At 44.8% G+C, this 26,869-nt stretch overlaps 1 protein-coding gene across 1 annotated transcript in view; it reads left to right on the top strand.

The window, feature by feature from the left end:
• The window catches only part of LOC118365779 (contactin-associated protein 1-like), a 39,368-nt gene extending 12,926 nt beyond the window's left edge, over nt 1-26,442 (top strand). Inside the window, exons 11-24 of the mRNA XM_052490903.1 lie at nt 14,562-14,668; nt 14,866-14,988; nt 15,599-15,802; nt 15,923-16,079; nt 16,180-16,307; nt 16,404-16,577; nt 16,958-17,176; nt 17,407-17,646; nt 17,828-18,067; nt 19,369-19,496; nt 20,103-20,196; nt 20,622-20,852; nt 20,987-21,031; nt 21,945-26,442. Of these exons, the coding sequence (XP_052346863.1) occupies nt 14,562-14,668; nt 14,866-14,988; nt 15,599-15,802; nt 15,923-16,079; nt 16,180-16,307; nt 16,404-16,577; nt 16,958-17,176; nt 17,407-17,646; nt 17,828-18,067; nt 19,369-19,496; nt 20,103-20,196; nt 20,622-20,852; nt 20,987-21,031; nt 21,945-22,147 (2,293 nt within the window). The 3' untranslated portion in view covers nt 22,148-26,442. The remainder of the gene's footprint in view (nt 1-14,561; nt 14,669-14,865; nt 14,989-15,598; nt 15,803-15,922; nt 16,080-16,179; nt 16,308-16,403; nt 16,578-16,957; nt 17,177-17,406; nt 17,647-17,827; nt 18,068-19,368; nt 19,497-20,102; nt 20,197-20,621; nt 20,853-20,986; nt 21,032-21,944) is intronic.
• The last annotated feature ends 427 nt before the right edge of the window (nt 26,443-26,869 follow it).

Here is a 26,869-nt window from a genome sequence, read left to right as displayed (position 1 = left end):
ACATTTACAGAGCACCTCCCGATGAATAATGCAATCATTTTCTGATCTGGGTTCAGCTCAGCTACTTGATTTTGTATCCTTTTCAAAAGGCCAACGTCTTTTTCCCCTGTCAAGTTTGGGCACCCATCAGTGGTCACACTGGATAACTTTTCAAAACTCAGTCCCAGCTTTTCCACACACTTACAGTATTAACTTCCTCCAATAAATCTTTCCTTGTGGTTGTGCTCTTCGTTGACTGCACTGAAGCAAGCTCATCTGTAATTTCAAAGTCTGGGCTTAAGCCTGGTAAGAATATCAACAACAGCGTCGTATCACATGCATCACTGCTCTTATCCAGGGCCAAGGGGAAATATGTGAAATCCTTTACCTTGTCTTTCAACTGTTTTTCATATTCTCTGTGATGTCCTCAACACGCCGTGTCACTGTTTGTCTTGACAGGGAAACATTTTCAAACGGCCCTTTCTTGTCGGGGCAAAGTATTGCTGCAGAGTCAATTAAACATTCTTGAATGAATTTGCCCTCAGTGAATGGCTTGCTATGTTGAGCAATTTTGCATAGCAGTACAGTACATAGCTCACTCTCCCAATTCTGTCGTTCGATGAATGCAGTCTTGTGAAAAATCCTTGACGCTTTTGCAACTGAGAAAGCAACTCTTTCGATTCACTTGCCCTCTGCTCATAAGACATATTCCTAAATTTCTCTGCATGCTTCGTCTGGAAGTGTCGGGACAAGTTGTAGTCTTTCAAGACAGCTATGCTCTCTTTGCACACTAAGCACACCGTTTTCCCTGATACCTCAATAAGAAATGTTTCGATGTCCACTCTTGCTAGAACACCCTACATTCATTGTCTACTTTCCGTTTCTTTGAAATCTTTGAAAAACATTTTTTTTTTGCTCAATTTCTAGCTAGCTACTATTTGTAACTGTGACGTGTGTGTCAGTCACTGTCTGTCCTCTGGCAGTTGTTATTTATACGTGCCTTCGAAATAAATGTCCCACAAGCGGTGGGAGTTAAATCATTACACAAAGGCGAGTATTCATTGAGCTTTTAATTTGAATAACAAATATGTTTTTCAAAATTTTACTATCGCAAATTCTTTATGTTATCTGAGCATGTTTCCGCGGGCCGTATTGAATCAGGTCGTGGGCTGCATACGGCCCCCGGTCTGGCCTTTGCCCAGGCCTGGGCTAGACAGTAGTAGCACAAGGGCAAAGGTTACATACAGTATCCATGATGAATCTGATTGGATGAATTATAAACGCTATACTCAGCCTTGTAATATCAGTGGAGTGCAGAGATAGTGTTGGAATGTTCCATCCTGATTCCTGATGGACCATTGTGACAGACAGAGTCAAGGCTCATTGCTATAGAGATGAATCATTCTGAGAAGGCCTCTCATCTCAGCCCCCATGGCAGACGTGGGACTTATAACACTCAGACACCTCCAGGGGATGACAGGGGCTATGCTCAGTTGAATGCGTCTGCCTGGACAGGGAGGATTATTTACACCAGAGTAGGATCCTTGTTATGATATCCTAGGTATATGATATAACTTTTTTTTTGACGGCCACGCCACATGCAACCTCTCTCACTGCAAAACGTTTGCGAGATCAACATTTTAGAAAAATGTCAATGTGATGTCGCGTAACGCTAAACTTCAGTCCACAGTTTTCTACAATCAATCCTTTCTCCTCCACTTTTCCCCTCCTTTTATATGAAAAAGATTTGGGAGGAGGGCCATTTTCTCTCCAAAATCATGTGCAAAGACCATTGTATTCAAAACGCATTGTGTACCAGTATGTATTCTTGTCACATGCTTACGTCAGTATGTTACATATTCATCTGCTTTGTGATTTATGACACCTTCTCGGTGCCTGCTCTGTTTCACGAGGGCATCAGCATGACTATGTCTGTGGCACAGTCAACCTTGGTGGTTCAGAGTCTTCCTGGTTTCCTGGTGTTTCAGAGTATTTTCACACGTAGTTTTTGAGCTCTAGTTCGAATCAGAGTTCGATTATTTGTTACATTGCATTTTTCCCCCATTTGGTTCGGTTGGTTTCACATTTCCAAATATCAAACAAACAAAAATTCCTAACCAAAACCACGTGTCCATGTAAGCCATTTATTTACTGGACAAAAATGCTCACGTTAAATCCATCTATGATTGTCATCAAGCATCACTTGTGTGCCCCAATATTCATATTATTTTTTTCTTTGGTCTTCCAACAACATGCGGGAGGAAACAGCGCAATAACCTCTCTAACTACAACGTGAATAGCCTATATTCAGTATCCTACTGTATATCCTCGTTATAGCCCCCCGTCTTCCCTAATCTGCATCGAATGCTCTCGGAAAATCCTCTGGTATTCACAGAATGTTTCAAATATCTCAGGTTATGATGCTGTGTGCTTTTCATCAAATGCTCGCAGTCAAACAACCAATAATACTGCCCGACTTTAGCTGTTTGGTCAGTACTGCGTTCTCACCTTCAAGAACCACATCATGGTACGAATTTAATCGGACCTAGAGTAGCCTTTTTGAGCAAACCACGATGCATTGTTTAGTGTGCGGCCTAGTGCGGATAGAGTATTCACACAAATCCAAACTATCCGAACTAAGGGACACCAGTCCAAACTATCCGAACTAAGGAAACCAGTCCAAACTATCCGAACTAAGGAAACCAGTCCAAACTATCCGAACTAAGGAAACCAGTCCAAACTATCAGAACTAAGGAAACCAGTCCAAACTATCCGAACTAAGGAAACCAGTCCAAACTATCCGAACTAAGGGACACCAGTCCAAACTATCCAAACTAAGGAAACCAGTCCAAACTATCCGAACTAAGGGACACCAGTCCAAACTATCCGAACTAAGGAAACCAGTCCAAACTATCCGAACTAAGGAAACCAGTCCAAACTATCCGAACTAAGGGACACCAGTCCAAACTATCAGAACTAAGGAAACCAGTCCAAACTATCCGAACTAAGGGACACCAGTCCAAACTATCCGAACTAAGGGACACCAGTCCAAACTCTCCGAACTAAGGGACACCAGTCCAAACTATCCGAACTAAGGGACACCAGTCCAAACTCTCCGAAGTAAGGGACACCAGTCCAAACTATCCGAACTAAGGAAACCAGTCCAAACTATCCGAACTAAGGGACACCAGTCCAAACTATCCGAACTAAGGGACACCAGTCCAAACTATCCGAACTAAGGAAACCAGTCCAAACTATCCGAACTAAGGGAGACCAGTTCAAACTATCCAAACTAAGGACGCCAGTCCAAACTATCCGAACTAAGGAAACCAGTCCAAACTATCCGAACTAAGGAAACCAGTCCAAACTATCCGATCTAAGGGACACCAGTCCAAACTATCCGAACTAAGGACACCAGTCCAAACTATCCGAACTAAGGAAACCAGTCTAAACTATCTGAACTAAGGAAACCAGTCCAAACTCTCCGAACTAAGGGACACCAGTCAAAACTATCCGAACTAAGGAAACCAGTCCAAACTATCGAACTAAGGGACACCAGTCCAAACTATCCGAACTAAGGGACACCAGTCCAAACTCTCCGAACTAAGGGACACCAGTCCAAACTATCCGAACTAAGGGACACCAGTCCAAACTATCCGAACTAAGGGACACCAGTCCAAACTATCCGAACTAAGGGACACCAGTCCAAACTATCCGAACTAAGGAAACCAGTCCAAACTATCCGAACTAAGGGACACCAGTCCAAACTATCCGAACTAAGGGACACCAGTCCAAACTCTCCGAACTAAGGGACACCAGTCCAAACTATCCGAACTAAGGAAACCAGTCCAAACTATCCGAACTAAGGGACACCAGTCCAAACTATCCGAACTAAGGGACACCAGTCCAAACTATCCGAACTAAGGGACACCAGTCCAAACTCTCCGAACTAAGGAGACCAGTTCAAACTATCCAAACTAAGGGACGCCAGTCCAAACTATCCGAACTAAGGAAACCAGTCCAAACTATCCGAACTAAGGAAACCAGTCCAAACTATCCGAATCTAAGGGACACCAGTCCAAACTATCCGAACTAAGGAAACCAGTCTAAACTATCTGAACTAAGGAAACCAGTCCAAACTATCCGAACTAAGGGACACCAGTCCAAATTCTCCGAACTAAGGGACACCAGTCCAAACTATCCGAACTAAGGAAACCAGTCCAAACTATCCGAACTAAGGGACACCAGTCCAAACTCTCAGAACTAAGGGACACCAGTCCAGACTATCCGAACTAAGGGACACCAGTCCAAACTCTCCGAACTAAGGGACACCAGTCCAAACTCTCCGAACTAAGGGACACCAGTTCAAACTATCCAAACTAAGGAAACCAGTCCAAACTATCCGAACTAAGGAAACCAGTCCAAACTATCCGAACTAAGGGACACCAGTCCAAACTATCCGAACTAAGGAAACCAGTCCAAACTATCCGAACTAAGGAAACCAGTCCAAACTATCCGAACTAAGGAAACCAGTCCAAACTATCCGAACTAAGGGACACCAGTCCAAACTATCCGAACTAAGGGACACCAGTCCAAACTATCCGAACTAAGGAAACCAGTCCAAACTATCCGAACTAAGGGACACCAGTCCAAACTATCCGAACTAAGGAAACCAGTTCAAACTATCCGAACTAAGGAAACCAGTCCAAACTATCCGAACTAAGGGACACCAGTCCAAACTATCCGAACTAAGGAAACCAGTCCAAACTATCCGAACTAAGGAAACCAGTCCAAACTATCCGAACTAAACAAACCAGTCCAAACTATCCGAACTAAGGGACACCAGTCCAAACTATCCGAACTAAGGGACACCAGTCCAAACTATCCGAACTAAGGGACACCAGTCCAAACTATCCGAACTAAGGAAACCAGTCCAAACTATCCGAACTAAGGAAACCAGTCCAAACTATCCGAACTAAGGGACACCAGTCCAAACTATCCGAACTAAGGGACACCAGTCCAAACTATCCGAACTAAGGGACACCAGTCCAAACTATCCGAACTAAGGGACACCAGTCCAAACTCTCCGAACTAAGGGACACCAGTCCAAACTATCCGAACTAAGGAAACCAGTCCAAACTATCCGAACTAAGGGACACCAGTCCAAACTCTCCGAACTAAGGGACACCAGTCCAAACTATCCGAACTAAGGGACACCAGTCCAAACTCTCCGAACTAAGGGACACCAGTCCAAACTATCCGAACTAAGGAACACCAGTTCAAACTATCCAAACTAAGGAAACCAGTCCAAACTATCCGAACTAAGGAAACCAGTCCAAACTATCCGATCTAAGGGACACCAGTCCAAACTCTCCGAACTAAGGGACACCAGTCCAAACAATCCGAACTAAGGGACACCAGTCCAAACTATCCGAACTAAGGGACACCAGTCCAAACTATCAGAACTAAGGAAACCAGTTCAAACTATCCGAACTAAGGGACGCCAGTCCAAACTATCCGAACTAAGGAAACCAGTCCAAACTATCCGAACTAAGGGACACCAGTCCAAACTCTCCGAACTAAGGGACACCAGTCCAAACTATCCGAAATAAGGGACACCAGTTCAAACTATCCAAACTAAGGGACGCCAGTCCAAACTCTCCGAACTAAGGGACACCAGTCCAAACTATCCGAACTAAGGGACACCAGTCCAAACTCTCCGAACTAAGGGACACCAGTCCAAACTATCCGAACTAAGGAAACCAGTCCAAACTATCCGAACTAAGGAAACCAGTCCAAACTATCCGAACTAAGGGACACCAGTCCAAACTCTCCGAACTAAGGGACACCAGTCCAAACTATCCGAACTAAGGAACACCAGTCCAAACTATCCGAACTAAGGAAACCAGTCCAAACTATCCGAACTAAGGAAACCAGTCCAAACTATCCGAACTAAGGAAACCAGTCCAAACTATCCGAACTAAGGAAACCAGTCCAAACTATCCGAACTAAGGAAACCAGTCCAAACTATCCGAACTAAGGGACACCAGTCCAAACTATCCGAACTAAGGGACACCAGTCCAAACTCTCCGAACTAAGGGACACCAGTCCAAACTATCCGAACTAAGGAAACCAGTCCAAACTATCCGAACTAAGGGACACCAGTCCAAACTCTCCGAACTAAGGGACACCAGTCCAAACTATCCAAACTAAGGAAACCAGTCCAAACTATCCGAACTAAGGAAACCAGTCCAAACTATCCGAACTAAGGGACACCAGTCCAAACTATCCGAACTAAGGAAACCAGTCCAAACTATCCGAACTAAGGAAACCAGTCCAAACTATCCGAACTAAGGGACACCAGTCCAAACTCTCCGAACTAAGGGACACCAGTCCAAACTATCCGAAATAAGGGACACCAGTTCAAACTATCCAAACTAAGGGACGCCAGTCCAAACTATCCGAACTAAGGAAACCAGTCCAAACTATCCGAACTAAGGAAACCAGTCCAAACTATCCGATCTAAGGGACACCAGTCCAAACTATCCGAACTAAGGAAACCAGTCCAAACTATCCGAACTAAGGAAACCAGTCCAAACTATCCGAACTAAGGAAACCAGTCCAAACTATCCGAACTAAGGAAACCAGTCCAAACTCTCCGAACTAAGGGACACCAGTCCAGTTATCGAACTAAGGAACACCAGTCCAAACTATCCGTTCAAACTAAGGAAACCAGTCCAAACTATCCGAACTAAGGAAACCAGTCCAAACTATCCGAACTAAGGGACACCAGTCCAAACTATCCGAACTAAGGAAACCAGTCCAAACTATCCGAACTAAGGAAACCAGTCCAAACTATCCGAACTAAGGGACACCAGTCCAAACTATCCGAACTAAGGGACACCAGTCCAAACTATCCGAACTAAGGGACACCAGTCCAAACTATCCGAACTAAGGGACACCAGTCCAAACTATCCGAACTAAGGGACACCAGTCCAAACTCTCCGAACTAAGGGACACCAGTCCAAACTATCCGAACTAAGGGACACCAGTCCAAACTCTCCGAACTAAGGGACACCAGTCCAAACTATCCGAACTAAGGGACACCAGTCCAAACTATCCGAACTAAGGGACACCAGTCCAAACTATCCGAACTAAGGGACACCAGTCCAAACTCTCCGAACTAAGGGACACCAGTCCAAACTATCCGAACTAAGGAAACCAGTCCAAACTATCCGAACTAAGGAAACCAGTCCAAACTATCCGAACTAAGGGACACCAGTCCAAACTATCCGAACTAAGGAAACCAGTCCAAACTATCCGAACTAAGGAAACCAGTCCAAACTATCCGAACTAAGGAAACCAGTCCAAACTATCCGAACTAAGGAAACCAGTCCAAACTATCCGAACTAAGGGACACCAGTCCAAACTATCCGAACTAAGGAAACCAGTCCAAACTATCCGAACTAAGGAAACCAGTCCAAACTATCCGAACTAAGGAAACCAGTCCAAACTATCCGAACTAAGGAAACCAGTCCAAACTATCCGAACTAAGGAAACCAGTCCAAACTATCCGAACTAAGGGACACCAGTCCAAACTATCCGAACTAAGGAAACCAGTCCAAACTATCCGAACTAAGGGACACCAGTCCAAACTATCCGAACTAAGGGACACCAGTCCAAACTATCCGAACTAAGGAAACCAGTCCAAACTATCCGAACTAAGGGACACCAGTCCAAACTCTCCGAACTAAGGGACACCAGTCCAAACTATCCGAACTAAGGAAACCAGTCCAAACTATCCGAACTAAGGGACACCAGTCCAAACTATCCGAACTAAGGAAACCAGTCCAAACTATCCGAACTAAGGAAACCAGTCCAAACTATCCGAACTAAGGGACGCCAGTCCAAACTATCCGAACTAAGGAAACCAGTCCAAACTATCCGAACTAAGGGACACCAGTCCAAACTATCCGAACTAAGGGACACCAGTCCAAACTATCCGAACTAAGGAAACCAGTCCAAACTATCCGAACTAAGGGACACCAGTCCAAACTATCCGAACTAAGGGACACCAGTCCAAACTATCCGAACTAAGGAAACCAGTTCAAACTATCCGAACTAAGGGACGCCAGTCCAAACTATCCGAACTAAGGAAACCAGTCCAAACTATCCGAACTAAGGGACACCAGTCCAAACTATCCGAACTAAGGAAACCAGTCCAAACTATCCGAACTAAGGAAACCAGTCCAAACTATCCGAACTAAGGAAACCAGTCCAAACTATCCGAACTAAGGAAACCAGTCCAAACTATCCGAACTAAGGAAACCAGTCCAAACTATCCGAACTAAGGAAACCAGTCCAAACTATCCGAACTAAGGGACACCAGTCCAAACTCTCCGAACTAAGGGACACCAGTCCAAACTATCCGAACTAAGGAAACCAGTTCAAACTATCCGAACTAAGGGACGCCAGTCCAAACTATCCGAACTAAGGAAACCAGTCCAAACTATCCGAACTAAGGAAACCAGTCCAAACTATCCGATCTAAGGGACACCAGTCCAAACTATCCGAACTAAGGAAACCAGTCCAAACTATCCGAACTAAGGAAACCAGTCCAAACTATCCGAACTAAACAAACCAGTCCAAACTATCCGAACTAAGGGACACCAGTCCAAACTCTCCGAACTATCGACTAAGGGACACCAGTCCAAACTATCCGAACTAAGGAACACCAGTCCAAACTATCCGAACTAAGGAAACCAGTCCAAACTATCCGAACTAAGGAAACCAGTCCAAACTATCCGAACTAAGGGACACCAGTCCAAACTATCCGAACTAAGGGACACCAGTCCAAACTCTCCGAACTAAGGGACACCAGTCCAAACTATCCGAACTAAGGGACACCAGTCCAAACTCTCCGAACTAAGGGACACCAGTCCAAACTATCCGAACTAAGGAAACCAGTCCAAACTATCCGAACTAAGGGACACCAGTCCAAACTCTCAGAACTAAGGGACACCAGTCCAGACTATCCGAACTAAGGGACACCAGTCCAAACTCTCCGAACTAAGGGACACCAGTCCAAACTATCCGAACTAAGGAACACCAGTTCAAACTATCCAAACTAAGGAAACCAGTCCAAACTATCCGAACTGAGGAAACCAGTCCAAACTATCCGAACTAAGGGACACCAGTCCAAACTATCCGAACTAAGGGACACCAGTCCAAACTATCCGAACTAAGGGACACCAGTCCAAACTCTCCGAACTAAGGGACACCAGTCCAAACTATCCGAACTAAGGAAACCAGTCCAAACTATCCGAACTAAGGGACACCAGTCCAAACTATCCGAACTAAGGGACACCAGTCCAAACTATCCGAACTAAGGGACACCAGTCCAAACTCTCCGAACTAAGGGACACCAGTCCAAACTATCCGAACTAAGGAAACCAGTCCAAACTATCCGAACTAAGGGACACCAGTCCAAACTCTCCGAACTAAGGGACACCAGTCCAAACTATCCGAACTAAGGGACACCAGTCCAAACTCTCCGAACTAAGGGACACCAGTCCAAACTATCCGAACTAAGGAAACCAGTCCAAACTATCCGAACTAAGGAAACCAGTCCAAACTATCCGAACTAAGGGACACCAGTCCAAACTATCCGAACTAAGGGACACCAGTCCAAACTATCCGAACTAAGGAACACCAGTCCAAACTATCCGAACTAAGGAAACCAGTCCAAACTATCCGAACTAAGGAAACCAGTCCAAACTATCCGAACTAAGGGACACCAGTCCAAACTATCAGAACTAAGGAAACCAGTCCAAACTATCCGAACTAAGGGACACCAGTCCAAACTATCCGAACTAAGGGACACCAGTCCAAACTCATCCGAACTAAGGGACACCAGTCCAAACTCTCCGAACTAAGGGACACCAGTCCAAACTATCCGAACTAAGGAAACCAGTCCAAACTATCCGAACTAAGGGACACCAGTCCAAACTCTCAGAACTAAGGAACACCAGTTCAAACTATCCAAACTAAGGAAACCAGTTCAAACTATCCGAACTAAGGAAACCAGTCCAAACTATCCGAACTAAGGGACACCAGTCCAAACTATCCGAACTAAGGAAACCAGTCCAAACTATCCGAACTAAGGAAACCAGTCCAAACTATCCGAACTAAGGGACACCAGTCCAAACTATCCGAACTAAGGGACACCAGTCCAAACTATCCGAACTAAGGAAACCAGTTCAAACTATCCGAACTAAGGGACACCAGTCCAAACTATCCGAACTAAGGAAACCAGTCCAAACTATCCGAACTAAGGACACCAGTCCAAAGGAAACAGTCCAAACTATCCGAACTAAGGGACACCAGTCCAAACTATCCGAACTAAGGAAACCAGTCCAAACTATCCGAACTAAGGAAACCAGTCCAAACTATCCGAACTAAGGAAACCAGTCCAAACTATCCGAACTAAGGGACACCAGTCCAAACTATCCGAACTAAGGGACACCAGTCCAAACTATCCGAACTAAGGAACACCAGTCCAAACTATCCGAACTAAGGAAACCAGTCCAAACTATCCGAACTAAGGAAACCAGTCCAAACTATCCGAACTAAGGGACACCAGTCCAAACTATCCGAACTAAGGAAACCAGTCCAAACTATCCGAACTAAGGAAACCAGTCCAAACTATCCGAACTAAGGGACACCAGTCCAAACTCTCCGAACTAAGGGACACCAGTCCAAACTATCCGAACTAAGGGACACCAGTCCAAACTATCCGAACTAAGGGACACCAGTCCAAACTATCCGAACTAAGGGACACCAGTCCAAACTCTCCGAACTAAGGGACACCAGTCCAAACTATCCGAACTAAGGGACACCAGTCCAAACTCTCCGAACTAAGGGACACCAGTCCAAACTATCTGAACTAAGGGACACCAGTCCAAACTATCCGAACTAAGGGACACCAGTCCAAACTATCCGAACTAAGGGACACCAGTCCAAACTCTCCGAACTAAGGGACACCAGTCCAAACTATCCGAACTAAGGAAACCAGTCCAAACTATCCGAACTAAGGAAACCAGTCCAAACTATCCGAACTAAGGGACACCAGTCCAAACTATCCGAACTAAGGAAACCAGTCCAAACTATCCGAACTAAGGAAACCAGTCCAAACTATCCGAACTAAGGAAACCAGTCCAAACTATCCGAACTAAGGAAACCAGTCCAAACTATCCGAACTAAGGGACACCAGTCCAAACTATCCGAACTAAGGAAACCAGTCCAAACTATCCGAACTAAGGAAACCAGTCCAAACTATCCGAACTAAGGGACGCCAGTCCAAACTATCCGAACTAAGGAAACCAGTCCAAACTATCCGAACTAAGGAAACCAGTCCAAACTATCCGAACTAAGGGACACCAGTCCAAACTATCCGAACTAAGGAAACCAGTCCAAACTATCCGAACTAAGGGACACCAGTCCAAACTCTCCGAACTAAGGGACACCAGTCCAAACTATCCGAACTAAGGAAACCAGTCCAAACTATCCGAACTAAGGGACACCAGTCCAAACTCTCCGAACTAAGGGACACCAGTCCAAACTATCCGAACTAAGGAAACCAGTTCAAACTATCCGAACTAAGGGACGCCAGTCCAAACTATCCGAACTAAGGAAACCAGTCCAAACTATCCGAACTAAGGGACACCAGTCCAAACTATCCGAACTAAGGAAACCAGTCCAAACTATCCGAACTAAGGAAACCAGTCCAAACTATCCGAACTAAGGAAACCAGTCCAAACTATCCGAACTAAGGGAAACCAGTCCAAACTCTCCGAACTAAGGGACACCAGTCCAAACTCTCCGAACTAAGGGACACCAGTTCAAACTATCCAAACTAAGGGACGCCAGTCCAAACTATCCGAACTAAGGAAACCAGTCCAAACTATCCGAACTAAGGGACACCAGTCCAAACTATCCGAACTAAGGAAACCAGTCCAAACTATCCGAACTAAGGGACACCAGTCCAAACTATCCGAACTAAGGAAACCAGTCCAAACTATCCGAACTAAGGGACACCAGTCCAAACTCTCCGAACTAAGGGACACCAGTCCAAACTATCCGAACTAAGGAAACCAGTCCAAACTATCCGAACTAAGGGACACCAGTCCAAACTCTCCGAACTAAGGGACACCAGTCCAAACTATCCGAACTAAGGAAACCAGTCCAAACTATCCGAACTAAGGGACGCCAGTCCAAACTATCCGAACTAAGGGACACCAGTCCAAACTATATGAACTAAGGAAACCAGTCCAAACTATCCGAACTAAGGAAACCAGTCCAAACTATCCGAACTAAGGGACGCCAGTCCAAACTATCCGAACTGAGGAAACCAGTCCAAACTATCCGAACTAAGGGACACCAGTCCAGACTATCCGAATTAAGGAAACCAGTCCAAACTATCCGAACTAAGGGACACCAGTCCAAACTATCCGAACTAAGGAAACCAGTTCAAACTATCCGAACTAAGGGACACCAGTCCAAACTATCCGAACTAAGGGACACCAGTCCAAACTATCCGAACTAAGGAAACCAGTTCAAACTATCCAACCTAAGGGACACCAGTCTAAACTATCTAAACTAAGGAAACCAGTCCAAACTATCTGAACTAAGGGACACCAGTTCAAACTATCCGAACTAAGGAAACCAGTCCAAACTATCCGAACTAAGGCGGTAAACACACCGGAGTTCAATTTAGGAGTTGTGCAGTGTTATTGGTTGCTTGACTGCGAACATTTGATGAAATGCACACAGCATCATAACTTGATACAGTATTTCTGAAACATTCTGTCAGTAGCAATGCATTTATGAGTGCATCCGATGCAGATTAGGGGAGATGGGAAACACACGGGAAACTGTGAAAAACCCAACAGCTTTTCAGTTCTTGATTACATACCAGTGCGCCTGGCCCTACTACCATACCCTGTTCAAAGGCAATTCATATTTTGTCTTTCCCATTCAACCTCTGAATGGCACACACAATCCATATATCTCAATTGTCTCAAGACTTAAACATCCTTTGATAACCTGTCTCCTCCACCTTCATATACACTGCTTGAAGTGGATTTAACAGGTGACATCAATAAGGGATCATAGCTTTCACATGGATTCACCTGGTCAGTCTATGTCATGGAAAGAGATGTTTTGTGTACAGAGCATTCAGAAAGTATTCAGACCCCTTGACCTTTTCCACATTTTGTTGTATTACAGACTTATTCAAAACATTTATTAAGTAATTGTTCCTCCTCATCAATCTACACACAATACCCCATAATGATGAAGCAAATACAGGTTTTTGGAATATTTTGCAAAAAATACATTAAAATGAAATATCACATTTCCATAAGTATTAAGACCCAACTTTGTTGAAGCACCTTTGGCAGCGATTACAGCCTTGACTCTTCTTGGGTATGACGTTACAAGCTTGGCACACCTGTATTTGGGGAGTTTCTCCCATTCTTCTCTACAGATCCTCTCATGCTCTGTCATGTTGGAATGGGAGCATCGCTGCACATCCCCACAGCATGATGCTGCCACCACCATGCTTCACCATAGGGTTGGTGCCAGGTTTCCTTCAGACGTGACGTTTGGCATTCAGGCCAAATAGTTTAATCTTGGTTTCATCAGACCAGAGAATCTTGTTTCTAATGGTCTGACAGTCTTTAGGTGCCTTTTCGCAAACTCCTAGCGGGCTGTCATGTGACTTTTACTGAGGAGTGGCTTCCGTCTGGCAACTCTACCATAAAGGCCTGATTGTTGGTGTGTTGAAGAAATGGTTGTTCTTCTGGAAGGTTCTCCCATCTCCACAGAGGAACTCTGGAGCTCTGTTAGAGTGACCATCAGATTCTTGGTCATCTCCCTGACCAAGGCCCTTCTCCCCCAATTACTCAGTTTGGCCAGGCGGCTAGCTCTAGGAAGAGTCTTGGTGGTTCCAAGCTTCTTCCATTTAAGAATGATGGTGTCCACTGTGTTCTTGGGGACCTTCAATGCTGCAGAAATATTTTGGTACCCTTCCCCAGATCTGTACTTCAACACAACCCTGTCTCGGAGCTCTACGGACAATTCCTTCGACCTCATGGCTTGGTTTTTGCTTTGATATACACTGTCAACTGTTGTATCTTATATAGACAGGTGTGTGCCTTTCCAAATCATGTCCAATCAATTGAATTTACCACAAATGAATTTACCAATCAAGTTGTAGAAACATCTTCAGGATGATCAATGGAAACAGCACCAGAGCTTAATTTTGAGTCTCATAGCAAAGACTCTGAATACTTATGTAAATAAGGTATTTCTGTTTTTTATTTGTAAAAAAAAAAAAAGATTTTCGCTTTGTCATTATGCGGTATTGTGTGTCGATTATTGAGGGAAAACAATAATTTAATCCTTAAGGCTGTAACGTACCAAAATGTGGAAAAAGTCAAGGGGTCTGAATACTTTCCGAATGCACTGTACATGCCCCATTTGACCCATTTACCCACACTCCCGCATGGTGTGCTCTCTAGATGTACTCCAAACCCCTGTGAACACGAGGGCAGATGCATCCAGTCCTGGGATGACTTCATATGTCTGTGTGAGAACACAGGCTACAAAGGGGAGGTGTGCCATATGTGTGAGTATTTCCTGAGAGAGCCTAATGTTGTTTGCGAGTACTAATGACAGACAGCATGTTGTCGTAACCTCACCAGTGTAACAAGCAGTTTGTTGAGGCCTATATATACTGCGGCAGTGTGAGACAGACCCATGTCATCCTTAAAACCTTGCTGGTGTAAGTTAAGATACAACTTCTGCTTCTCTCTTCCCCAACAGCGGTCTACAAAGAGTCATGTGAGGCCTACAGACTTACTGGTAAATCCTGGTCAGGGAATTATACCATAGACCCGGACCTGAGCGGACCCTTGAAACCATTCGAGGTGTACTGCACGATGAAATGTGAGTAACTGGCTTGTCAAATGTATTTTCTACATTCACAAAATGTACTAGCATACAGTTATATTATACCATCTGACCAACATGACTCCGTGGTGCATATCGAACATAACGGTAGTCAGTGCTTACAGTACCTTTCACAAATGGACTGTTATTGAACATGTTGAGGCAGAGACCCTGATATTAAACTGTGTTCAGGTTGAGGTGAATGTTGACTGTGTGTTCCATGAGGAATGACAAGGCAACAGCAGCAGAGGAGACAGCAGGGCCATCTGTTGGATGTTGATCATGGAATAATGAACTCCAACAAGGACATTGGAGAACCAGTTTGGGGCCAGATCAGTAATTGGTTGTGGGGACAGAGTATTCTCCATCCAATCCTATCCAATTAACCAACACCTATGACTGTAGGTTCCATGTAAATCCCTTAGATTCGTCAGGGTCTACTGCGTTAGAGCTGTCTGTGATAATATCAGATCTCTGGAAACAGATTCCTCAGTAGTCAATGTGCTTTCTCTCACGTTGTCTCTCGCTAGTTTTCTCTCTCTTTCTCACTTACACAATCATACTTTTTACCCTTTAATTTCAACCCCTTCCTTGTCTGTTGACAAAGCCGACAAGGCATGGACGATAGTGATGCATGACCGTATCGACGGTATCAAGGTGACCGGTAGCACGGTGGACCGTCCTTACATAGGAGACGTCAACTACTGGAATGCCTCCTGGGACGATGTCACAGCACTGGCCAACACCTCCATGTACTGTGAACAGTGGATCGACTACTCCTGCTACAAGTCACGCATCCTCAACACGCCCAGTGAGTAGGACTGGTTAGGGCCTATGGGCAATCTGTACCTATTTGTATATATATCATAGAACATTTCAATGATTCAATCATAATAATCACATTCCTTTGCTCTATTGTCATGTCATTCAGATGGAAGACCTTACAGTTTCTGGATTGGTCGAAATAACGAGAGTCACGAGTACTGGGGCGGGGCTTTCCCTGAGAGTGGGAAGTGTGGCTGTGCTATCAACCAGACCTGCACTGATGCCAGGTTTCACTGTAACTGTGACGCTGACTACCGCCAATGGTGAGAGAGAAAGGATTTGAAAGACTCTCTTCTATAACTTTTAGAAAGGTGTTTCCATAGATTGATATACATTACTGTACAATTGGAACCTGTTGTGCAGGTACTCAGACAAGGGCTATCTGATGTGGAAGGACCACCTCCCAGTGAGGAAGGTGGTGGTGGGGGACACCAACAGGACGGGGTCAAAGGCCCACATCAGCCTCGGGCCCCTACGTTGCCACGGCGACAGTGAGTTGTAGTAAAACCATTCTGCGGTATATCATTTGTCAAATGATTGTTTATCGTGGTTCTGGTTTGGATCTCATGGCCTCGTTGTCCTCACAGGGAGCATCTGGAATACCATATCGTTCACCAAGCCCACCTACATCGAGTTCCCCACCTTCAGGCCAGGCAGCACCGTCGACATCTCCTTCCTCTTTAAAACCTACCGCCCCCACGGAGTCTTCTTGGAGAACTCAGATGACTGGCTCCGTAACTTCATACGCATTGAGCTCAACAGTAAATTACCACAGATTACCTAGTGTGAATCATATAAAGGCATATAATATACACTATTTAAAAGAGGCTTTTCTCCAAAGCGACTTACAGTCATGCGTGTATACAATTTACATATGGGTGGCCCCAGCGGGAATCAAACCCACAACATTTGGCACGGTAAGTATCATGCTCTACCGACTGAGCCACATGGGACAAAAGGCAGGAAACATAATTCCCGAATGACAATTTTCGAAATCCAGATTTTGTTTTTGCAATGGTACTTATAATAACTTGATGAATGAAAAGGTTTACAAATGATATTATCAATATTTTCCTGTATTTATTTCTATAATATATTTCATCCCTCATTCTGTTTTGTCTCTTCTTCATCCTTCTCCCAGCCACCCAGAACCTGGTCTTCATATTCATGGTGGGAGACGGCATCCTCAACGTGACGCTACGCTCACCGGTGCCTCTAAACGACAACGAGTGGCACTTTGTCCAGGCAGAGCTCAACGTGAAGTTGGCCAGGATCAAGGTGGACTACCAGCCATGGGCTGTGAGACGCTTCCCTGGCCAGACCTTTGTCACCATGGAGTTCACCCACCCTCTCCTCGTGGGTACGTCACTTGGCTGCTGGGGCTGGGGATGGCGGGGTGGTGGTCGACAAGGATTTTGGACTTCTCCCATTGGTTGATGTAGTCCACTCCTATTAGTGTCAACAGCACCACAGCACACGGGAAACATACTTTTTTTTTGTTCTTATAACAAACACTTATTTATTCTTATTAATCCAAAATGCTCTACTTTGCAATGTGATGATTTACTGACGGTGTCCCAATATATCCAGGCGCAGCCAATCGCACGCTGTGGCCATTCCTGGGCTGTCTCCGAGGGTTACGAATGAACGGTGTAACCCTTGACTTGGAAGGCAAAGCGAATGAGGAACAGGGTATACGGCGGAACTGTACGGGCCAGTGTCTGAACGCGACCATACCGTGTCGAAACGCCGCCCAGTGTATCGAGGGCTACGCCGCCTACACCTGTGACTGCGGCAACACTGCCTTTGACGGATTCTACTGCCACAAAGGTGAGCTCTACACAGGTTGGGTTACCTCGGTTTTTCATGGAGCCCCAGAATCACTACGACGGCCTTAAGCATACTGGGTTACAGAAACCTTGATTTGTTTTGACAGTGTTGGCGATAACCACAAAGTTTCATAATAGAAATAGGCATTTGGCTCAACTTGATCCTGTTTGTACCCCCTTAGACATCGGGGCCTACTTTGAGATAGGATCGTGGTTGCGCTACAACATCAGAAAGAAGCCTACGACCAATGAAGAGTGGTGGGCTAACTGGCTGGACCCCCACTACCACAACTTCAGCCTGGGCTACAACGACACCAGTGATGAGATAGAGTTCAGCTTCAGTACCTTCCAGACGCCGGCTGTACTGCTCTACATCAGCTCTTTCGTCCAGGACTACATGGCTGTCATCCTGAAGAAAGATGGTAGGAACGCTCGGCAGGGAGGAGCGCTTTAACATTATGGTTGATTATGATTAAGATTCAAGGCAGAGAGTGTTCGGTTGAACTGGCTTTTGAATGAAAATGTTACTGTCACTGATTGAAGTTGGATTACTGCATGTTCCACAGGAGGCTGCTGAGGGGAGGACGGCTCATAATAATGGCTGGAAGTTTGCAAATGGAATGGCATTCCACTGATTCCACTCCAGCCATTACCAGGAGCCTGTCCTCCCCAATTAAGGTGCCACCAACCTCCTGTGGTATGTTCTTTAGTCATCCCATTTATTTGAGTGGAAACACAAAGCAAGATAGGACTTGGACAAAAATATATCACTGTACTTTACAATCTTTTAAATGAATTCTTTCTTTAACTAGGCAAGTCAGTTAAGAACAAATTCTTATTTACAATGACGGCCTACCAAAAGGTAGACGGCCTACCAAAAAGTCCTCCTGCGGGGACAGGGGCTGGGATTTTTTTAAAATAAAACAATTGGGGGGGGACAAAACACACATCACAACAAGAGACAACACACCACTACATAAAGAGAGACATCTCATACAACAACACAACATGGCAGCAACACATGACAACACAGCATGGTAGCAACACAACATGACAACACAGCAAGACAGCAACACATGACAACACAGCATGGTAGCAACACATGACAACACAGCAAGGCAGCAACACATGACAACACAGTATGGTAGTAACACAACATGACAACACAGCAAGGCAGCAACACATGACAACACAGCATGGTAGCAACACATGACAACACAGCAAGGCAGCAACACATGACAACACAGCATGGTAGCAACACAACATGACAACAACATGGCAGCAACATGACAACACAGCAAGGCAGCAACACATGACAACACAGCATGGTAGCAACACATGACAACACAGCAAGGCAGCAACACATGACAACACAGCATGGCAGCAACACATGACAACACAGCATGGCAGCAACACAACATGACAACAACATGGCAGCAACATGACAACACGGCATGGTAGCAACACAACATCACAACGACATGGTAGCAACGCAACGTGGCAGCAGCACAACATGGCAGCAGCACAACATAGTAGCAGCACAAAACATGGTACAAACATTATTGGTCACCGACAACAGCACAAAGGCCAGGAAGGTAGAGACAACGATGTATCACGTGAAGCAGCCACAAGCCATACTCCTCACAATAGTTAATGGAAATATAATGTTTTAATGCCTTACGTTATGAACTGTGGAGTGTATTGTTGCCCCATCCCTCCACAGGAACCTTAGACATGAGGTATAGGTTGGGGTTGATTACCCACAAGTACCAGTTGTCCTTCAGGAACCTGGCAGATGGATACCCCCACTACGTCAACATAACCAGACACAACAGGACCATCAGGACACAGGTGCGCTGATGCTTCACCCCAATGTCTTTTATTTATGTTTTATTTATGTCACCTTTATTTAACCAGGTAGTTGAGAACAACTAAGTGTTCATCTGTCGGTGTTCTGTTTTTAGCCACTTCGTGCGTCTCCGTTAGTAGATTCGTGGGGTTCCGTGTGGTGGAGGGGATCAATCCAATTGGCAAAAGAGATCTAGTTGTAGTGACCCAAGAAAAATTGTCCGATGGACCTATTCAGATAGCAGCCGATAAGACAGCTAACGATTCAGGTAACATCGCGATGGAGGAGCCAGTTGGATAACTCCCTCGTGCAGATAACGTCGGTAGTCCAGTCGTGAAGGCCCGGTGGGGCTCCGCATCGGCAGTAAAACGGGTCCATATAGGTGATTGTAACCCAGGAGTGGTTGATGGAACTCCATGTCTACACCCGTTAACACTGCCTACCTCCTTCACCACAGTTTAAAAGTCAATCACAAATCAGGATTGTTTAGTACCACATTGCTTGGTTTGTAAGTTGTGTATTTTCAGTCTGATTTATATGTTCATGTTGACATGTTTATGCTTGTGTGTGAATATCAATGTGTTTGTGTTGATGTGTGTAACTCCTAGGTGGACTACATGGAGCCGATAGTGGAGAAGATCACCCTAGTGGAGGACGGCAGGTTTGACTCACCCAAGAACATCTTCCTGGGGAGAGTGATGGGTAAGATTACATTTCACCCCCCCCACACAGCTGAAACATTTATGCTTTCCTCTTGGGAATTGATTTGGTCACACTTTATTTGGATAGTCCGGATATTCCATCTGTAGGTGCTCTACAGATGGTCATACTATCAACAAACTATCTGTTGATAAACAACTGCTTGCTAAGGTTATGGTTACAGTTAGGGTTAGAATAATGGTTAGGGTAAGAGTTAAGGTTAGGGTTAGGATAAGGGTTAGGGTTAGGGTTAGAACTATGGTTAGTTGAAATGTTACTGATAGTCTGTAGAGCATCTACAGATGGACTATCCACATAAACTGTTACCCATGGAAGTAAGGTATCAGTTGTCCCACTGTACGTTTGGGAATTAGTTGCGGTGGATGTGCACATTGTAACTCCTCTGTCCCTCTCTATAACCCCCTCAGAGGTGGGTGACATTGACTATGAGATCCAGAGGCATAACAGTCCTGGTCTGGTGGGCTGTATATCTGGGGTGAGGTACAACATCTACGCCCCTCTTAAGACCCTCTTCCGGCCGAACGAGACGGAACCGCCGGTCACCGTGCAGGGCTTCGTCTCCGAGTCTAACTGTGGGGCCTTCCCTCCTGTCCATGGATATGTCCCCTGGGAGGCGGACCACTGGTTCACTTCTATAGGTGAGATGACACATCCCAGAAGCCATCAGTAGATCTACTTTACACGGGACTACATATCCCATCAGCAATCATGACCTCGTGATGATAGTATAAGTTTCCCATAATAACATATTTGATGTATTTTTTCATTTCAGAATACATCTATATCCACGATGACCTAGGCCTGTTTTGGTTGACAGGTAAGTCTTTACTGCTTACGATTCACAATACTGTGAATCATTTCTCATGAAACTATACTTTGATGATTTTTGTGAAATCTATTAATGTAAGTGTTCATCTGTCATCTGCCATCTGTGAGTCCTGACCTTAGTTTACCTCAAGATTCAGATTAAGCCTTCGCTCACTCTCTCCCTCTCCCTCTCTCTCTTCCTCTTGCTACCTCTCTCTGTCTCTCTCCCGCTCTCTCTCTCGCTCTCTTTTTCTTTTGCTCACTCTCTCTCTCCCCTACTGACACAGATCGGCAGTAGTTGAAATTCTCATTTTTATTTTCCTAAAATCCTCTAATCCTAAAATCTGAAGCTATCAGATTCCAGAATAGGCTTTCCGTCCTCACGCTAAAAACAAAAAATGTGACATGTACCAGAACAAATGCTGGAATGTGGAAGGATATTTTCTTGTGTCGGCTGAATATGAGAGGCAAAGGAAGCCCAGGACTAGACAGCAGCTCAGAGAGTCTGTAGTCTGCACTCTATCCCTGTTTGAGATCCTCACCGGATCAACTATATTTAGAGCTGCCCCTCCCTCCACTATTCATCACAGATATATGCTTCAGCTTAATGTACTGGATACATCTGTACAGGGTTGTTATGGTAACACAGAACATGTGAGTTTGATTTCTGATGTCTGGGCCGGTCCTGCAATATGTGGCTGTATAAGAAATGATACCTCTGGTCTCTAAAGGGGAGTTAAGTGAGTTTGGCAGAAAACCAACTGAGTCATAATGGTATTGATTGAAAGGGATCGTCCATTGAGATACAGGTATATTCACAGCTATATCACTTTTCACAGTGGCAATTCCAACGTGACGAACAATGGATTTACAGCTGTTTGCTCTTTTAACCACACCCCGAATGTGTGTGTTTCTCCCTCTAGTTGTCGTCGCCGCGGCCGTGATATTGCTGTTCATTGGTCTGTACAGCATCTACATCTATCTGTACCGTTACAAGGGCAGCTACCACACCAACGAGCCCAAGAACTTCCTGGAGTCCCCTGGAGGCAGCAGCTCCAGGCCCCTGACAGGGACCCTGGAGAAGAAGCGATATCCAGCGATAGAGGAAGACTTTCGGAGTGACTAGCCTCAGGCTGGGGAACGGTGGGAGGGAGGAGGGGGTGGGAGGGATTGAACTGGGGCGGTTTTGGGGCTTAAAACAACCACAATACCTGTTTATGTTTTATAATTCCTTTAACTATTTGATTCACATTTCGGTTTTGTTTTCCTTTCCCCAGGTATGTGTTATCTTAAGCCTGGTGTTCGACATAGTGTTGTTTTTCTGACGGGTTCACCGTTTTGCAGGCTTTGGAGATCAAATCAAGCCCGTATTGCGTGAGTGACGACTGACCAAGCTCACACTGTATTGAAGGGTTGACCAACTGAAGTGCCTCGACAGAGCAAAACGAGATCAGAAATAACCCCACGAGTTCATTCAGGGTTTGAGACATAAACTGAGGGAATTAGATTTCAGGTCACGTTGAATTGTGACCTTTTTACATCTTACTAATATCCTCACACGCAGTAACACGTATTCAGCAGCCTCTTCTGGTTTGTAGGTCTGTTATTGAGATCACTTGATAGAGCAATGCCATCTACTGTGTAACTCTTTCCGACAATCCACTCTTGCAGCCATTTTGATAAAGACATCCAAACTATCCCACTCGTCCCATCCTTTGACTAGTGAGCCAGGATCCACCACAGAGAGATGCCGCAACGGTGCCGCAACAACAACCGCAGCAACAACAACAACAACAACAAGCACAATCTGGCATCTGCAAACAGTCTTTCCTGCTTAACACCAATTGAAGAAGCTATAAAAAGCATGGAGCTCTAAGCTTTGACATGACATATCTAAAGAATAATGGAAGGCATATAAACATATATTTGTTGTATTTCAGCCTATGAAATTGCATACCTATACAAAAGAGGAACATGTATTAATGGTTAGTTTCATTAGATAGCAGCTTGGCCAATTACAGCTCTGCTCTGCGATTCCTAACCCGATTCCCAACCAATCAACTAAGCAGTCATGTACGATCAACAAAACATACGGAATACATGTGACATTTGGCTCGGAATATAAGACGATCGCCAATATTCTTCTTCAGAATCCTCAGAGTAACATATGAAATGGGTGGGTAGCGCTAAGAAGCCGCGGTAGTTTGGCGTTTCCCCAACGGTAGTGCTATCGTGTTGGTGTGAGACTGACCGTTGGTGCACTGCAGAAAAGGGAATGGCGATGTTGAACCAGGGACAGGACAACCTTATTGCTATTAATCCTCACCCCACGCTTCGTTTTCTGTTTGACTTCCAGTAGCGAGTGAACATGCAGCCAAAATCGTAATTTTTAAAATATATCTTTTTTAAATGCAGCCAAAATCTGGGTGCTATTTCAGATTCAGAGGTCCCGGCGTGGAGGGGCCCCTACCAACAGCAGCCCTGTCGATCAGCCTGGTCAGGACTCATTACAAATGTCTTTCAGGAAAAGAGCTGCTCCGCATGAACATCTGGACATGCAAACACACACTCACACACGCACACGCACACACACACACACACACACACACACACACACACACACACACACACACACACACACACACACACACACACACACACACACACACACACACACACACACACACACCCACACCCACACACACACACACACACAGGCATATTGTATAGAGGACCACAACAATGTCAATGCCAGTCTTGTACTTCTTCTCACCACACTAGATTATTTTTGCATCTGACTGCTCTGTAGGACAGTACTGTGCTGTGCCCTCCCCCCGCTGCTGTTGCTTCTTACTTGCTGGGGACCGGTTGAATCAACGTTGTTTCCACATTATTTCAATGAAATTACATTGAACCAACGTGGAATAGACGTTGAATTGACGTTTGTGCCCAGTGGGTAGGTGCTTCTTATGGTGCTTCTCTTCCTTTAGGTCCAATGATATTTCCCTGTCTGGAAAGTCACGATTTCAGGTTAGACGGTGGGTGAGGTTACGGTCAGGGAAGATGTTCCCAGTAGGTGAAACGTCATTGGACCCATGTAATGTGTGGCGTGGTAGCCAAAGCTTAGGTCTCTGACATCATCACCCAGCGCCCTTTGAAGCTCAAGCAGTAATACATCATAGGAAAAAAAGAGAGAAATCACAAGAGCATTTTGAAAATCATAAGCTATGAATATATAGAGCATGATGATCGCACCTTGCAATGAAATGCAATAAAATCAGCCGCTTCCAGCTCAGATCACCTAAAGATATATTTTTTTGTGTCTGTTCCGTTCGCAGCAACTTGCAGCAGTTAGGATCCTAGACATAATATGTATTACGTGAATATATGAATAAGGTGTTTATCGACTTTTTCATTCCTATGGTTTGTAATGAAACAGTTGAAAATGAGGCTGAGAGGTTTGAATGTAAATCCTAATCTTGACCCTGTAATATGGACAGGCTCTGCACCAAGACCTGCTCTGCTCCTCTCTGTGTGTTCTCTGTTATGGTATGTACACTCATTAAACAGAAAACTATTCAGCATAGCTTTCTCACATGTTCAGGATGTGGACAATACAGTACCCTCCCGATGTTTCAGTAGAAACATCATAGAACATATTTCAACATCTTTGGTTTAGCCCTGTTAAAGAGGACAACCCGTTAAGACTAGATGGTAAAAAGCATTACAATTACAATCAATTAGAAGATAGAATTGGCAATGCCTGGCTTTTTCCCAAGCCATATTTGTAAGAATGTACCATTTTCAATTGTATAAATGTTAGCATTGGGCAATTAGAGTAGTAACATGTTCCACCTCTGGAGAAATAAGAATGATTTGTTTTTTGTACAGAGATGAACAATCACCTGTTACAGAGTTCATATTAAAACAGTCAACAACCTGGGTCAAATGTGCTTTGAAGCCTTTTAGTCGACTTATTGATATATTATGTAAATGTCTACACTGCGATGCGTTTATTTGAAATGGACTACAGTACATGTGCATCCTGCCGAGCCTCACTGCGATGCGTTTATTTGAAATGGACTACAGTACATGTGCATCCTGCCTAGCCTCACTGCGATTCCACACATTAGCTAGTCCATCCATGCGTGGTCCCTGGAGTGTGTGTGTGCTTGAATGTACAGTAGACATGTTGGTTTGTGTGTTCACAGTTCTGTTTGTCACCTAACCCTCCCTACTGATGATGAGGATAGTCTCTGCACTGATGATGTGAATGATCCAACTCACTTGTTGTCGTCCACCAATAGCAGATAGTGATTGGGTGCTGTCCAGACAGGCTCCTCCCTCCTCAGATGTTGCTCTACAGCTTTTTGATAATCAGTGGCTACACTGAAAAGAACAGGAAGACCAGAACATTGTTTATGCTCCCAAATTCACCGCTTTATTGACAATGTTTCGATCCGAACCGGATCTTCATCCGGTCAAAATATCAGTATTTTTAAGGATTTGCGTATGACCACAAACTTTACTACACTGTATGACACCATCAGCTCTTAGAGCTGTGCTGATTGGCAGTCTATAGCAAGTTCCCTACCTTACACTCTTAGAAAAAAGGGTTCTTCAGCTGTCCCCGTATGAGAACATTTTTTGGTTCCATGTAGAACCCCAAAAGGGTTCTACCTGCAACCAAAAAGGATTCTTCAAAGTGTTCTCCTATGGGGACAGCCAAATAACCCTTTATGGTTCTATCTAACACCTTTTTTTTTCTAAGAGTGGAATATCAACTTAGCTGCCGATCAACTTGGCCAACCGTATAGGGTGACCGACCGAGTGAGCAGCTAAGGTTCTCTGTGTAAAGGAGACTCAAATGTAATAAGGGGTTGAGGGAGCGAGCACAAGGGTGAAGGAGACAAGGATTCTGTTCGTCCTACAAGCAGGGTCATATGCATAGCATCATATGACAGACTAGTGTTGGTCCCTACAGTGGAGGAGACAGAGCTAGGGCCAGGCTAGAGGGAGGAGCAGGCAGGGGAGTCTAAGAGGGCCAGACCCCTCTGTGGGTCGCTACCCTATAGAATCTTGCAAGAGGGGGCACCAGACAGTTAGTGACTGTATGACCTAATGTAGCAGGTGTAAAATAAATGCCTGAGCGGGGTCCCCACATCTGGTTTTCAGGGGGAAAAGAAGCTAGGTTGAAGATACTGTATCCCTGAAAACCGGATGTTTCAGGTTTCGTAAAACCCTGCTGAAGGTGGTAACCGACTGCAGGACTTTGTGTTTGTGACCACACTGAAACCGTGGAGTTTTTGTTCTCTCCCTTTCTGTTATGTTGGTTTTGTTTTGTAATAATTTCACTGTAAATGACCATAACTATGTTAATCAAAGCAAAACCAAACTGACACTTCAATAAAGAATCCTGAAAGAAATGAAAACGGTGTATTTTCCCTTTACCTGTCTGGTGAACCGTTCTAATAAATACATGTTGGTATGGGGAAAATTGGAACACCTCAGATGAAACCAGTGGGTAAATTAAGTTAGTGTTACCTGAAGCCAAGCTCCAACACCTCATGGTATTCAAAGAGTCAAGTAGGATATAGTAAAATACTCCATGGTTAGTGTTAGGGTTGTAGTTGAGGCTAGGGGTAGTGTTGAGCCAGGATGTGGACAAGAAGTTAGGGTTAGTGTTAGGGTTGTGGTTGAGGCTAGGGGTCGTGTTGAGCCAGGATGTGTACAAGAAGTTAGGGTTAGTGTTAGGGTTGTGGTTGAGGCTAGGGGTCGTGTTGAGCCAGGATGTGGACAAGAAGTTAGGGTTGTGGTTGAGGCTAGAGGTAGTGTTGAGCCAGGATGT

Source organism: Oncorhynchus keta, chromosome 32, assembly GCF_023373465.1.
Source record: "Oncorhynchus keta strain PuntledgeMale-10-30-2019 chromosome 32, Oket_V2, whole genome shotgun sequence".
Lineage (NCBI taxonomy): Eukaryota > Metazoa > Chordata > Actinopteri > Salmoniformes > Salmonidae > Oncorhynchus > Oncorhynchus keta.
The sequence above is the reverse complement of the archived record's forward strand: the minus strand, read 5'-3'. Positions and strand labels throughout refer to the sequence as shown.